A 13,247-nucleotide genomic window follows, 5' to 3' on the forward strand; every position below is an offset into this window, starting at 1 on the left:
ATTAATACACAACAGATCTAAAGATAGCTTTAAAGAAACCAAACTTCTCAATGTTTAAAGATCAGTTCAAAGTTTACTGAGAGATTTTCAGAGATTGATATCTTGATATCACAAATCAACCATGACAAAACATAAATAAAATTCAGGAAACTGCAATTAAATTCTGTCAGGTTGACCCTGTGAGCCGCTCCCTCAGTTAAAAGTTACTGACAGAAGCTTTTTGAGGTAAGTGCATGTAAACTGACAGCTATGCCTCTGAGGAGGTATGAAAAATAAACTCAGCATCTTTTACAATTTCTGCTCTTCCCTGCAAGACTTTGAAGCATTCTGAATATACAGACCAGGCTAAAAAATTATCATTCATAAACCACAAACCTACAGAACTCAGCAGTGCCAAAATCACCTGCATTTTCATTACCTGTGCACTTTGTTTTTAACAGCCTCTCCTGATAAGAAACCACTTATGGGCAAGTTTAGTTGCAGTCAGAAAACAGAGCAGAGAATGCTTATTCATTTATTTAGAATTAAGTGGTTTGGGGAATAACAACTGTTTCATTAGGACAAACATACTCATTTTGCCACAAAGTCATTATGTTTCCCAGCTCCTGCTAATAAATCTAGTTCTACATTTTTATTTCCATTTGTCAGTTGTAGAAATTACAGCTTCAAAATTTTCTTGGATAAAACAATTACCTAGCTGATAACTCTGAAGATGATGATTTTATCTTATAATAGCATATCAATAATTTGCCATAATTGCAAAGAAACCAAGACATTTGCTCTTGACAACAGAGAAAGAAGTGGCACATCAGCAGTCTTAATAATTTAAGTGCCTTGACAGTAACACAGAGGTGGAAAAGCTCCCATTTTTTTACTTCCCTCCACTGCTAATCACCATATTGTTTAAGGGATATTTTAATTGCTTTAAAGAGTTGATAAAGCTTAGGCTAATAAGCGTGGGCTACAGAACAAAAAAGGATGAGAAAAAGAATTCTGGGAAGCTTCTTACAGATCTAAAGATATCCAGGGCTAGAATGACAGTTTACACTTCGAGAGTAATGAACATCTTTCAGGACCCCAAGCAGGTTGACAAGTAGTAATTCCTGTAGTAAGCACTCTCACTCTAATGCCACAGATCTTGTGCTGATATTACACAAAGGCTACAGCTGCCATTAGACCACTGAAGCATGATTCTCTGAAGGTGAGCCACCCAACAGCTTGAAAACCATCTCTGCATGACACAAATAATTCGCTAGAGACCAGAGACACTCATCTTCAAGAAAGATGTGAAACTCTGAATATGCAAACAGAGATAAACTAATTTGAGATGACTTCTTACCCAATTGATTCTTCATCATTAGAGCTATGTCTGTTGCATTCCCTTTGCCTTTTTCCTTTAGTGGAAGGCTTTCTGTTGTTGGCACTTAATCTCCACTGAAACAAAACAAATAAAATTGGCAGATTTCAAAAAAACCTGATTATGTCATCATGGATAATGCACCAGAAAAATGGGACACTGCAACAATGCAACTGACCAAATATATCAAAGTTATAAATAGCATACACAGCAATTTTGCAAATAATTAATTTGCTTGATTTAAAGAATCCACATACCATCTGATCTTGAACAGAACTTTTTTCTCCTGAAGAAATATAAAGGACAATTCCATTGTTTCCCAATTTCAAGAGGGACTATACCAAACACAGACTTAAATATTAGGCCTGTTCCACATAATCACAAATATACAAGATGCAGAAAGTAGAGGGTAATGGTGTGCATTTAGGCAAATTTTCCAGGCTACAATATGGATAAAAAAGCTATAAAATTCTGAGAGGGAAAAGCAATTTGAAGGTTTGGGACTTAGGTGGCAAACCCCAGAAAAGCAAGACAATTTTTCCACGTTCCCTTACCTTACCAGAAAGTACTCATATTTTCAAATTAAATAAAAGAAGCCCTACCACAAAACAGTTATTGCTGCAATTCCAGAAACCTCCAGCCCTCCTTCTAATCTTCCTCATTTCTTAAAATTTAAAATATAATAAACCTAAGAGATGCTTGAAAATTATGGCACTCGGGCTGAAAGCAGACAAACTTATCTTCATTTTTGACTAAGTGTCATTTGAAAGAGCATCTGAAAAGTTCATGCCCATGCACATTCTACAAACTTAATTGAAGTCTGAAAGGCACATCCCAAATCAAACTGTTCACTACCATAGGGATTAACTCTAATGCAAAATAACCCATTATTAAAGCTGGCAGCAAGAAATTGACTTGACTGGGCTCTCCCCTCTTCCTGCCTTCCAACACCATCTACTTCATCTTTTACTACTGGTGTTCAAGCACAGGAGAGACCTGAACATCCAAATCACTAAAAACCACACAAAGTTTCTCAAACTTGGTGCAAACTCTGACAACTCACAACCAAGTCTTTTAAAGTAGAACGTAAAAATTAGGCAGTGTTTAAAGCATTTGAAATCCCCTGATACATGGGAAAGTTTGAAATATGTATAGACATAGGCAGGAAAAATAAGAAACAGAAAATTAGACAACATCCAGGAAATAACTAGGAAATAAAGAATTTTCCAATTCACCATTCAAATCATAATTTTTATAGAGGCAGACAGGTTGCTGCTTGTAGCCACAGGAGACACCAGCTCCCATTTCAAAACCTGACTGCAACTGGAGGGTCTGCTCACTGAAAGCATCACCAGTACAGAACACAAGCCCACAGCAATTCTCTACTGCAGCATTCTCAAATGACCTGGCCTACCAAGAGACCTGGGTCACATTACCACTACTGTAAGTCAGGAGAAATTCCTACCTTCCTTCACTACACCTTTCAGCCTCCTCTGAGAGGGAGGAGCTCTGTTTGCCCATGATTCTGAAAGCACTAAAGCCAGCAACAAGCTCTGGCTGCTGAGCTGAAGGAAACAAGAGTAGCAAAGTATGTTTCCAACACTTGATATTTGAAACGCTTATGAAATTTGGAAAAGATTTATAGAGGCAAATATTTGCTTGTGACTGAGATGATCCAGACAATCAGTTATGATAAATGTCATAAGACTCTTACAGTCTTTATATAGTTATTTCTGTATTAGCACCTAAAATTCTGTCAAGAGGCATAGAGTGCTTTATATATTCTCTTAAAAGCTTAAGCTCCTGGATAACTGAAAACTCAATGTAAAGGTTATTTCTATATAACAGAAAGTTTGATAAGTGATCTGAATATAACCTAAAAGTTCAGCAGTCAGAAGACAATCAACTAAAAAAAATATTAAATATCATATTTACCTTTATATTAATGATTTTCAAGATAGTTTCAAACTACACCCAAAGACAAACTGCTTTTCAATTATTTAGACTAAGACTCCCATGTCTGTAAATGTATGCTTGTAAACAGATTTCAGACTTTCACACTTGCTTCTCTCAGGACAGTCTGGATTAATTATTGGTCACAAGGCAACACTTGGTGTTGAAAAAAAACAGCCAAAACTAAACCAAATCCTCATGTAACATTCTCCTACACACTGTACACTCTGAAGAACTTCTCTTTACCTCTTTTAAAGGGTAGTCACAATGGTGGGAGCCTGGGAGCCTTGCCAAAGGGGACTGAACTTGGACATCCTCTGACTTGGTGTTTGTTTTCTTCTTTGGTATACGAAACTGAAAATAGATGATGTTACACACGGTAAAACTAAATTATCCACTGGTGCTATGAGCTGACATACCTCCATGTACAATGTTGTATTAACTGGGCAAAATAAAGTTGTAAGGGAAGCCCTGACTTGTGACTTTATTTGAAACGCATTCCTCATTAATGCCGATCCCAAATCATGTGTCATACCACATGATGAGCTAGTTTTAACACATGAAACCATCTGAAAAAGTTCTATTTCATTAACTTTGCATCTTCCAAGGCAACAAAAAGGTGACAACCAATCCACTGGCACTGTCTTCTTGGTTCCTTCTCATTTGTTTACACTCCAGTTTAACTGTCTCAGCTTAGAGAATGATAAAGAGAAAACTAAATAGCTGAATGTCATGACCAGGTTTGCTTTCTCAAAAGAAAAAATTCAGAATTAAGAACAATTTTGGTATGATAATTTAGCATCAGACTTTAATGTTCTCAAAATGGTATCAGCTATTGTCATTGCCAACTCCCACAGATATGGAGACAGCATTTTGAAAGTAATTATTGAAAGAGAAAGCAGTTAATAATTCACATGAATTCATCAGTTCAGAAAAAAAAATGTGTAGGAAAGAAGGTTTGTTCATTGAAAATCAAAAAAATAACCAAACTAAATTTGTACTAGTTCATAAGACAAGGAAACAGGATGATATTTTCTATCAGTTAATTAAACCAGTTAAAGTATCAACTGAAAGAATAAAAGTGCAAACATTGCTATTTCTCCAGGCATCCTGAGGAGCAAAACCTTACATTACAAATACAACCAGATGAGAATGTATCAGAGAGGGAATGCAACATTTACACATCTCTGAATCTAGCTCAGGCAGGAAAAAGCTGAAGCTACTCCATATGATGGACACTGTAAAGCATCCTATGAACTTGATTTGCAAGCCACCAGATGCCTTGCATTGTAACATGAAATTAAAAGCAGGGATTCCAGAACAGTGACTCCAACAACTTAATTATTAGCACCTTAACTGCATTCATTAGCTCAGCAAGTAGTCCTTCAGACAGACCATAAGGAAGTATGCTGCACCATAATGAGATAATATTTCAGTCCTTCGGTTTAAATCCTGAGTGCTCTTAGTCCTTCTCTACACTTCTTTGAAACCAAGATTAAAGTTTTTTGTAATTAGACCCAAATTTCTATACAGTATCTCAGGCTGCCTTTGATGGTCAAACACTGTAACAAACACTCCTTTAATAACAGTTTCTTCAAACTCTAAAGGATACTCATGTCACACACAGGTAACAACCTCTCAGACAAGTGCCTCTCTTTTCAATCAACATGGAAGGATTGAAACAAGACATTTTCTTATTCAGCAGCTCCTACAAGTAGACTGTTCAAATTTGTTTGGTTGGTTTTGTTTTAGAAGGGGCCTATAAACACATTTATCAGTCAGAATGCATATTTCTGATCTGCACTGTAACAGCTAGGAACAGATTTCTTCCTTCAGACCTCCACCTGCTGCCTGGCTAGCAGCTTCTGTTATGAGATTCCAAAGAACACACAGTTATCTAGAATTTTAACATACATTTAAAATTAAAGAGGTTCTGATAATTTCTGTAATGACATAACAGACAACATAAAGTACAGATAAAGTCAGACTCAGTAAAAAGAAGAGACAACTGACAGAAAGGGATAAAAAGCACAAGATACATTAACCAGCAACATTTTCAGCTCACCACACAGAACCTTCCCAATGCTTGCACTCATTAAGAAGATGTTGGTTTACAGCACCCACAATTAACTTACAGAGCGAGCACAAAGTCAACAGACAAAGAGAGGTCTGAATCTATGCTAAACACAAGGTATGCAGTTGCCTCAGCTTTTCCCAAAGAAAAGGTGACTAACTCTACACATACATGTGCATACACACACGGCAGCCTCATCTAAATCAGCAATACTTTCCTGAAGGTTCCCACCTGTAAAAGCAAGGGCCAGAGAAAGTGCATAAACACAGTGCTGCAAACAGCTCATTTCTAAACCACTAGATCCCCCAGATCTCACCCAATCATACCTGTTCCTGTGCCTACCATTTGTTCTCTCCAGTACTCCCACTGTCAGAAACTGCTTCTAACAGGGATATTTTAGGAAAAAATACACACCAGCATAAGAAGCCTCTGCGTGTATCTCTGCAGATAACCAACTTTTACACAGTTTTGCAGCTGTTCTCCTTACTTCAAATTACTCTAAAATTTTAGGTGGTAGCCTAGGTCTTAAAATAACTTGGAAAACATCCTGTTTATGTGTAATGAAATGCTAAGCCTATAACGTATTAATAAATGTACAACAGTAGACATTAGTATTGACTGCTACCACAATAAACAGTTTCCCAAGAAAGCGTGTTCCAACAAAATGAAGAATCAATTTGGTTGTACAAACACATCAGAACACCCTAGGATATCCATAGCCTCAAAATAAAATGCTGAAGATTTCAGGAACACTTACATTGACATGACTTGAAGATGATGCTCTTCCTGACATGGTTTTCTCTACTGGAAAAAAATACAAAGGAAAAAAAAAAAAGAAACTTAACAATTTCTGGTTTATTGATTAAGAGGCAAGTAGAACCACAGTAGTAGGCACTAAGAAAGAGCAAGAAAATAATTTTTCAGCAATCTAGAACAAAAAAGCCCACATTGATAATATGGATCAAGTTGCTCAAAGCCTATTCAACCTGACCTTGAAGACTCCCAGGGATGGGGCATCCACTGCTTCTCTGGGCAACCTGTTCCAGTCTCACCATTTGCATTGTAAAAAATATTTCTTCCTTGTGTCCAATCTACACCTATCCTCTTTCAATTTATGACCGTTCCGTCTTGCCCTGTCACTACAGGCCTTAGTAAAAGGTAATTGACAGCCACACACCTGGGCAAGGCTCTGGATTGTCAGTGTAGACTAAATTTTTAATGAAATTGTCCTAGAATCTATCCTTAGTTATGACATTGACTGATTAACTCCTTGCTGCAGGCACACAACTAATAAGAAGTTCACACTTAGACTACAGAGTGAAAAGGAGTAAAAGAGGACACCTGTACCACTGCAAGGGCTCCCAGAATAAGTAATAGACAAGGACTCCCGTTAAACCTACAAACTTCATCACTAGAGGAACACAGCCTCAGAGATCCCAGCATTTATAGATATTCTCTTGATACATATTCAATATGACACTGGCATAAGACCTTGAAAGATTACAGCTAGTTTGCAGTCTCTCGAGAAGCCAAGTTCGGGGACTTTTACTTATCTCGGAGGTTTTTTTCAGTTAGAGCCATAGTCCCCCAGGGTGGGGAAGGGACCGATAAAGAAAAGCCAAAGTAGTGCCTGTTCCGACGCCTGCGAGGAGGAACCGCGAAAGAACAGGGGCCGCCTGACAGCTCGGGGGAGCGGCACCACCAGGAGCGGCAGCGACCGAGCCCAGCCCGGCACCGACCGAGCCTGGCCCGGCAGCGAGCCCCGAGCTCCGCGCCCCGGCTCCCCCCGCTGGGAAGGAAACAGCTTCCCTCTGACAAACCCGCAAATCCCGACGGCCTGAGCCAGCAATTCCACCTTTTCACAATCTCTCCTCAGCCTTCTCCCAGAGGCGCAGCAACGCCGCCACCAGCCCTCCCTCCCTCCGCTCAACCGCGCTGCCGGCTCCGCTCGTTCGCGGCAGACACCGCGGCCCCCCCAAAACGCTGCCGGCCGGCTGCAGCCCTGCCCTCCTCCGCCCTCCCCCGCCGAAGGGCCGGCAGCGAGCAGGACCGAACGGCCCCGGTATCAGCACCGGCACTCACCGCCACCGCCTGAGCTGTTTGCCGGAGCTGTTTACCCGGGCCGGCCCCGCCACCGCCGCCTGCGCAGCTTCCCCGGCTACTTCCGGGCCGGGCACCGCCCCGCTGGGCCCTGCCGGAGCCGCCGCCCGGCCGTGGCCCCTCGGGCCCTCCGAGCTTTAACCTGCTCAGGATGAGCTCGGTACTGACCCGCTGAGAGCCGCTAAAGAGCCGATAAACAGCATTACTTGTAAAGGAGCAATAATGAACCCGGGCCGACCCAGGTTTAAGTAGTACCGTGCTAATGACATTTCCCTCAGCTGACACCAGACCCCGCCAAATTAATCAAATTAACGCCCTGGCCGGGGGGTATGCACAGCCGGGGAGAGCCCTTATAACCTCGACTGGCCGCAGTTTGCAGGTGCTGTCCTTAGAAATCTTCCGGCAGCCAAGGGGAGAGGAAGATTTGTTGGCTGGGGTTTTTTTTGCTGTGTTTTTTTTTCAGGGTAGCTTCAGAATTGTAAGTTTTCTGTAGCGCTTTCTGCTTTGTTTTCTTCTTGGTCGTGGGAATTAAAGCTAGTATGGACGAATATTTCGTTTCATACTCGAGGTTTAGCTGTAGCTAACTCTCAGGTGTGAATTACAAACATGAGAGGCTAGTTTGGAACTTGGAGCTACTGGAGCGCTTTAGGTCGCCCCAAACCATCAGCTAGTGACAGATCTTGTAGATATACACCCCAGTACTTGAAGTAATGAAAACTGAAACCATGATTGGGTTTATTTTTTTTTTCATGCAGAGGACTTGTCCACATCCCAGAGTGAAAACGATTTTCATCTATGATGATGACAGATTTTACAGAAGAGCATACGGTAATATTGGGCTTGACTAGAATGAAATGGTTTTAAATGGAAAACAAAGTCATCTTTATGGATCTTATGTAGTACTTATACTGCACTGGTGTTTACAATATGCCAAATGCTGCAACAAGCACCAGCTGAATTTACATCTGAAGCACATTAGAATCTGAATAGAAAAGTGGAAGGAAGGGAAAGAGGGATTATTTTTCCCCAAAAGCAAATTTTTAAAACTAAAGTAGCAATTGTAAAGGCTGCCAGCATTTACAACCTTGAATATTGCATTTATATACAGACAATGAAGTACAAACAGCTATCAATGCTGATTTAGAATGCAGACTTACAACAAAGAAGTGCATGCGTTATGCAGCTGTATCTTTAACGTTTAATTGCTACTTTTTTAATTCTATAATTAATTGTGTTCCTACAATAAAATCAGTTCTCTGGACTAATAAGTATATAATTCTAAGCTACTGTTTAAGTAAACTCCAAAATTATAACCTATCATTAATTGCCTCAAAACTTTTCATTTCCCATCCTGAAGGCAATTTTAGGAAGGAAAGTCATATGTGCACTTTATGTAAAACTGTGTTTGTTTCTGCCTCCTGAAATCTTCAGCAACCCTTCACAATGCTTTGTAAAGTGTATGTTCAGGGTTTAATTTGGAATCACGCATCCTTGTTTTGGAACTGAAAAAACAATGTTGCTGTTAGTAGCTGCAGTAAAAGAATAGTAACCTCCTGTTCAGAGTATGCTGGGAAATTAGTCTCTCCAATCTTTTAGGGGTGAGGAGGGAAAGGGACTGAGAGGTGGTCCCCAGCATGCCACTCCAAGGAAGCTGCACCTACCTATTCCTAATTCTTACAGAAAGCTTTCTGCCTTTCTTCAAATGCATTTTTCCTTAAAATACGCCCATTTTTCTCCCACTTTGTCTCACGGGAACAACTGGAATATGAGTAGCTTCTTTCCCACTAAGTATTATCTCTTTTGCATTAATTGCCCATATTTCAGTAGTATAGCAGACTGTTTTCCCATCTCCTTTGTGTCTTTTGTGCCTTCCTGCAGAATGAAAAAATCATAGATGAATGGGTGCCCTTGAATTTTCTTTGCACTCTTTCCATTTCAAGAAACTGGCAAGACAGTAATAAATGGATTATATATCATAGCATATGACTTTTTCCACTTTTTCTATGTGTACTGATTATGAGATAAAAAAGGAGAAGGCATAATTTTCTAGCCTGCTCTCTATTATTTAGAAGACAGGAATGACCATGCAGAGAGGACTTAATAACACTGGCCCAGTGGAGATTACTCAAAAAGAAAATACATATGGAATTTTATGTGTTGAAAAGCAAAAATGTTTTTGTTTAGTTTTGAGTTTTTTTAGTTTGGTTTTTTTTCATTTAGGAGTGTAAGAAATAATTTTGCTAAGTACCTTACCTCAAGGAAACTTGCATCCCTTGAAAGAGTTGGGTTCCAAATCAAGTTGCTTACATGAAAATATTCAGATCACTTTTTGTCCTAGTAATTGGCTTTATCAAATGGTACAGTGACTTTTAACATAGAATGTAATTTACTGTGTTCTATAAAACTTCTTTTAGCTCAGCAAGAAATACTTAAAGGTATACAGTCTAACTTGCCAAATGTAACTTGATTCAGACCATTTACAGGAAAAAAAAATTACTGTATTAGGACTAAACTCCTGTAAAGGTGGGATTCTGACCACCCCAAAGGTTATACCCTGTTTGCTGTTCTACAGCCAGTGACAGTCAGTAGTAGATTGAAGAATTACTAGGAAAATAGAAGGTTATGCTAAACTTAATTTTTCAGCTGCTCAAAAATTGCTTTCTGGTATAATTCATTTCAGTCATTAGAGATAATCTGAATTTGGAGATCTCAGTCCAACCTCATAATAGTTTGCTGCCTGGACTTTCTTTTCTCCTGCTCCTGGATCACAGTGGCTACTTTATTCTGTCATCCATTCCTCTACTTCCATATGGCAAGTTCTTGCAAGGATGAATGACTAATTAGAGTGATTAGCAGAAAGCAAACACATCATTATTATCTGTTCTAGTGCAGCTGAAGGTAGAAGAGCATGGAATGTATGCTGGTACACTAGCAACAGGAAGGTTAAGTCCTTAGTAAGCACAGCTTATTTTCTTTAAAAGCTCAGGATGCAGTTATGACACTTGGACTATGTCCAGCTGCCTAGGCCTGTATTTCAAAGGTGGCCTTGAAACTCAGTGGAGTTCCAAGATAATGGCTAGGAGACAGCACAATAAAAGTTGTTCAAGTGAACAATGAACCATGTACATGTACCTCCTTCTTAAAGCCCTTTATTCAAACTACCTTAAACAGATCTTTAAATAAACATGCTACTTACAAATTTTGAACTACCAAACTGAAATAAGGTGTAATAAAGGCAGAGGAGTTACTGCTGTTGGAACTTTGCAACTGACACCTCTAAGAGGTTTTAGAAGCAGCTGGATTGCTATACATCACCATGAAATACTCTGGTTCAACAAGTATTTAATTTGTAACAGCTTTTAAATCTAAATTCTAATGCAGGGAGGGGTGGGTAGACCAGTGTGGTGTGGAGGTCTATCACTACTTAAGAAGATAATAATAGTCTTCTTAATTTGTAGTGGTTACAAATACAGCGTGAACTCAGTTTGAGGAAACTAACAGAGGGTTCCAAGTATCAAGAGGAACTAAAATATGACTTCAATATAAAAGGGGAACTGAGGCACCTGGATACAAATGAGTCCTTTGTTTTCAATTACTACAAGAATGGACATGAGCAGAATCATGAACGCTACGAAGTTCTGGGACATTCTATTACCCAGTATGTTTATGAGCTCCTGGGAAGAGTCTGCATGCTGCAGAAGGTTTATATTCCTACTGATGCTACAGAGGATGAACCAAGAAGCTTCTTTTTCATGAGCAAGGATGCATTAACAAGTTCCTCTAGTCTAATTATCTTTCTTCAAGACCATGGAGCTTTTTGTGCTGGACAGTGGGGGCGAAGGGCAATTGTCAGTGAGGGCTTGAAACATGGAACACAAATACCATTCATCAAAATGGCCCTGAAGAGCCACTGGGAAGTGATTGTACTGAACCCCAATGACAATTTCACTGATATGAAAACTGAAAAGGAGAGATTTTCTGTCAGACAGTCTGCCTGTTTGATCCCCAAAAGGGGCAGCAGCAGCCCCGAAGAGCACACCACGTATGTATGGGATCATTTCATTGCAAAGAGTGCAGCCAGAAATGTGGCCTTCATTGCCCATGGCTATGGTGGGTTGGTGTTTATTGATCTGCTGGTGCAGAGGAAACATGAGGTGATGAATAAAGTGTACTCTGTGGCATTCATTGACTCCACACACAACATACAGCAGCAGAGCAGACACGATCCAGAAATACAGGAATGGATACACAAAAACTGCCGAGAATGGGTGTCGAACAGCAAACCCCTAAACAAAACTGTGCACTGTCTCATGAGAGTAAATTGTCCTACTTTCTCTGCTGGAACAGAAAAGTATGGTTTAGCACCCTCCTGCTGCTTACAACCCATCTTTAAGTACTTGAAGAGCATGCTGAAAGCCAAGATCACAACAGCCTTGAGGAATTCGCCTGTTGTAACCAGAAGCAGCACAAGGAAGAAGACAGGCAATTAATAAAGGTACACTGGTTTGTTCTTGATAGCAATCTTTTCCTTTCATAAGTGCCTCTGCACATTTCAGTCACTTTAGCACTTTCATCTCACTGTGGAGAAAATCACAGTTCTAAGTTTGAAACTATGTTTGGTTTTGAGAAGTCTCCGCCTTCTGTTTGCACCAAAAGCACCTCTTTGGCTGTTGCATGTCCTGGCTAGATGGTGACAGTGGCGGGTGATGGTCCCCCTTTTGGGGCTCCGCAGAATCCCAGCTACCAGAGGAGGTGCACACAGAACAAAGAGGCCACAGCAGCACGGTCCTGGGGTGGCACTGGGTTACTTTATTGGATGTTACACTCCCCCAGTCTCGGGGTCCCAGGCAATGAGCTGGGAGCAAGCAACAGCTCATATAGGGGGGCAGGTCTCAAGGGAGGATACAATGTTCAGCTAATCAGGAGAACTGGGGATGGAACACAAGGGCAAAGGATACAAGAGAGGAAAACTGCTTGGGACTGGAGGGGTTAACAACTGGATGTGGGAGGAAAGGGTTTGAAACTCGGCAGAAAAGTAGCTAGTAGCAAAGAGATAAAGGGACACCTGGCTCAACTGAATAATAAAGACAAGTCTGTGTCACTCCAAAAGCAAGGGGGGAAAAGCCCAACAAACTACCAAACAACAAATCAAACAATTACCTGCAAAATAAAACCACACTGTAACATTTGGCGACTCAATTCATAACCCGCTGCACACACGAAAGATGCATGGCACAATGAGCATTAGAACCAAAAGTCCTACTAAAATATAAAACCCTATTTTTAGAAGCTCTTTCCACAATGGAGAAAGATCAAAAAATCCAACCACATCATCGATCCAAGATCCAGTGATCTCCCCAAGCTTGTTTATACTTTCCTCTATCTTTTTGATGTTCTCATGAATTGACTCTGAGTGATTTGTCAGGTTCATGCAGCACATTCCCTCAAATTCCTCACGTCCATGTCCATGTGCCAGCAGCAGATAATTGATTGCTGCTCTATTTTGAAGAGTTGACCATCTCACACTGTCAATGTCTTTTAACATATCACTCAGTGCAAGAGGGACGGATTGAGCATGTTTGCTCAACCAACAACCCATGTGGTCCAGTTGGGTCAAGGCCACCCCTGACGTTGTCTGAGGTGAGAAAATCGCAACGGCAATTCTCCGAGCCTTGTCCCAAGTGTTTACCTCATCATCACAATTTGGACTACACTGTTCCAATGATCTTTTCCCTTTACATTTTTGCTCTTTCAATGATTTCA

The 13,247-nt window shown here is 40.3% G+C and overlaps 2 protein-coding genes across 11 annotated transcripts in view; one reads left to right on the forward strand and one right to left on the reverse strand.

Annotated features, from left to right (window-relative positions):
* The window catches only part of SENP7 (SUMO specific peptidase 7), a 42,997-nt gene extending 35,435 nt beyond the window's left edge, over window positions 1-7,562 (reverse strand). For 3 of the 10 annotated variants that reach the window (XM_063148154.1, XM_063148151.1, XM_063148149.1), the window contains exons 1-4: window positions 7,467-7,562; window positions 6,142-6,188; window positions 3,557-3,664; window positions 1,340-1,434 (exon numbers count right to left, since the gene is read on the reverse strand). In XM_063148154.1, coding sequence (XP_063004224.1) covers window positions 1,340-1,434; window positions 3,557-3,664; window positions 6,142-6,177 — 239 coding nt within the window. In that variant the 5' untranslated portion in view covers window positions 6,178-6,188; window positions 7,467-7,562. The remainder of the gene's footprint in view (window positions 1-1,339; window positions 1,435-3,556; window positions 3,665-6,141; window positions 6,189-7,466) is intronic. The other 7 variants (XM_063148156.1, XM_063148152.1, XM_063148157.1 and 4 more) reach the window with 6 other exon arrangements.
* LOC134431598 (putative protein ARB2BP) lies at window positions 6,499-11,999 on the forward strand. Its single transcript, XM_063179629.1, is given in 4 exon segments — window positions 6,499-6,542; window positions 7,261-7,557; window positions 8,240-8,312; window positions 10,943-11,999. Coding segments are annotated over 4 exon segments (1,446 nt in total). The 3' UTR covers window positions 11,975-11,999.
* Window positions 12,000-13,247: the final 1,248 nt, after the last annotated feature.

Source organism: Melospiza melodia, chromosome 2, assembly GCF_035770615.1.
Source record: "Melospiza melodia melodia isolate bMelMel2 chromosome 2, bMelMel2.pri, whole genome shotgun sequence".
Lineage (NCBI taxonomy): Eukaryota > Metazoa > Chordata > Aves > Passeriformes > Passerellidae > Melospiza > Melospiza melodia.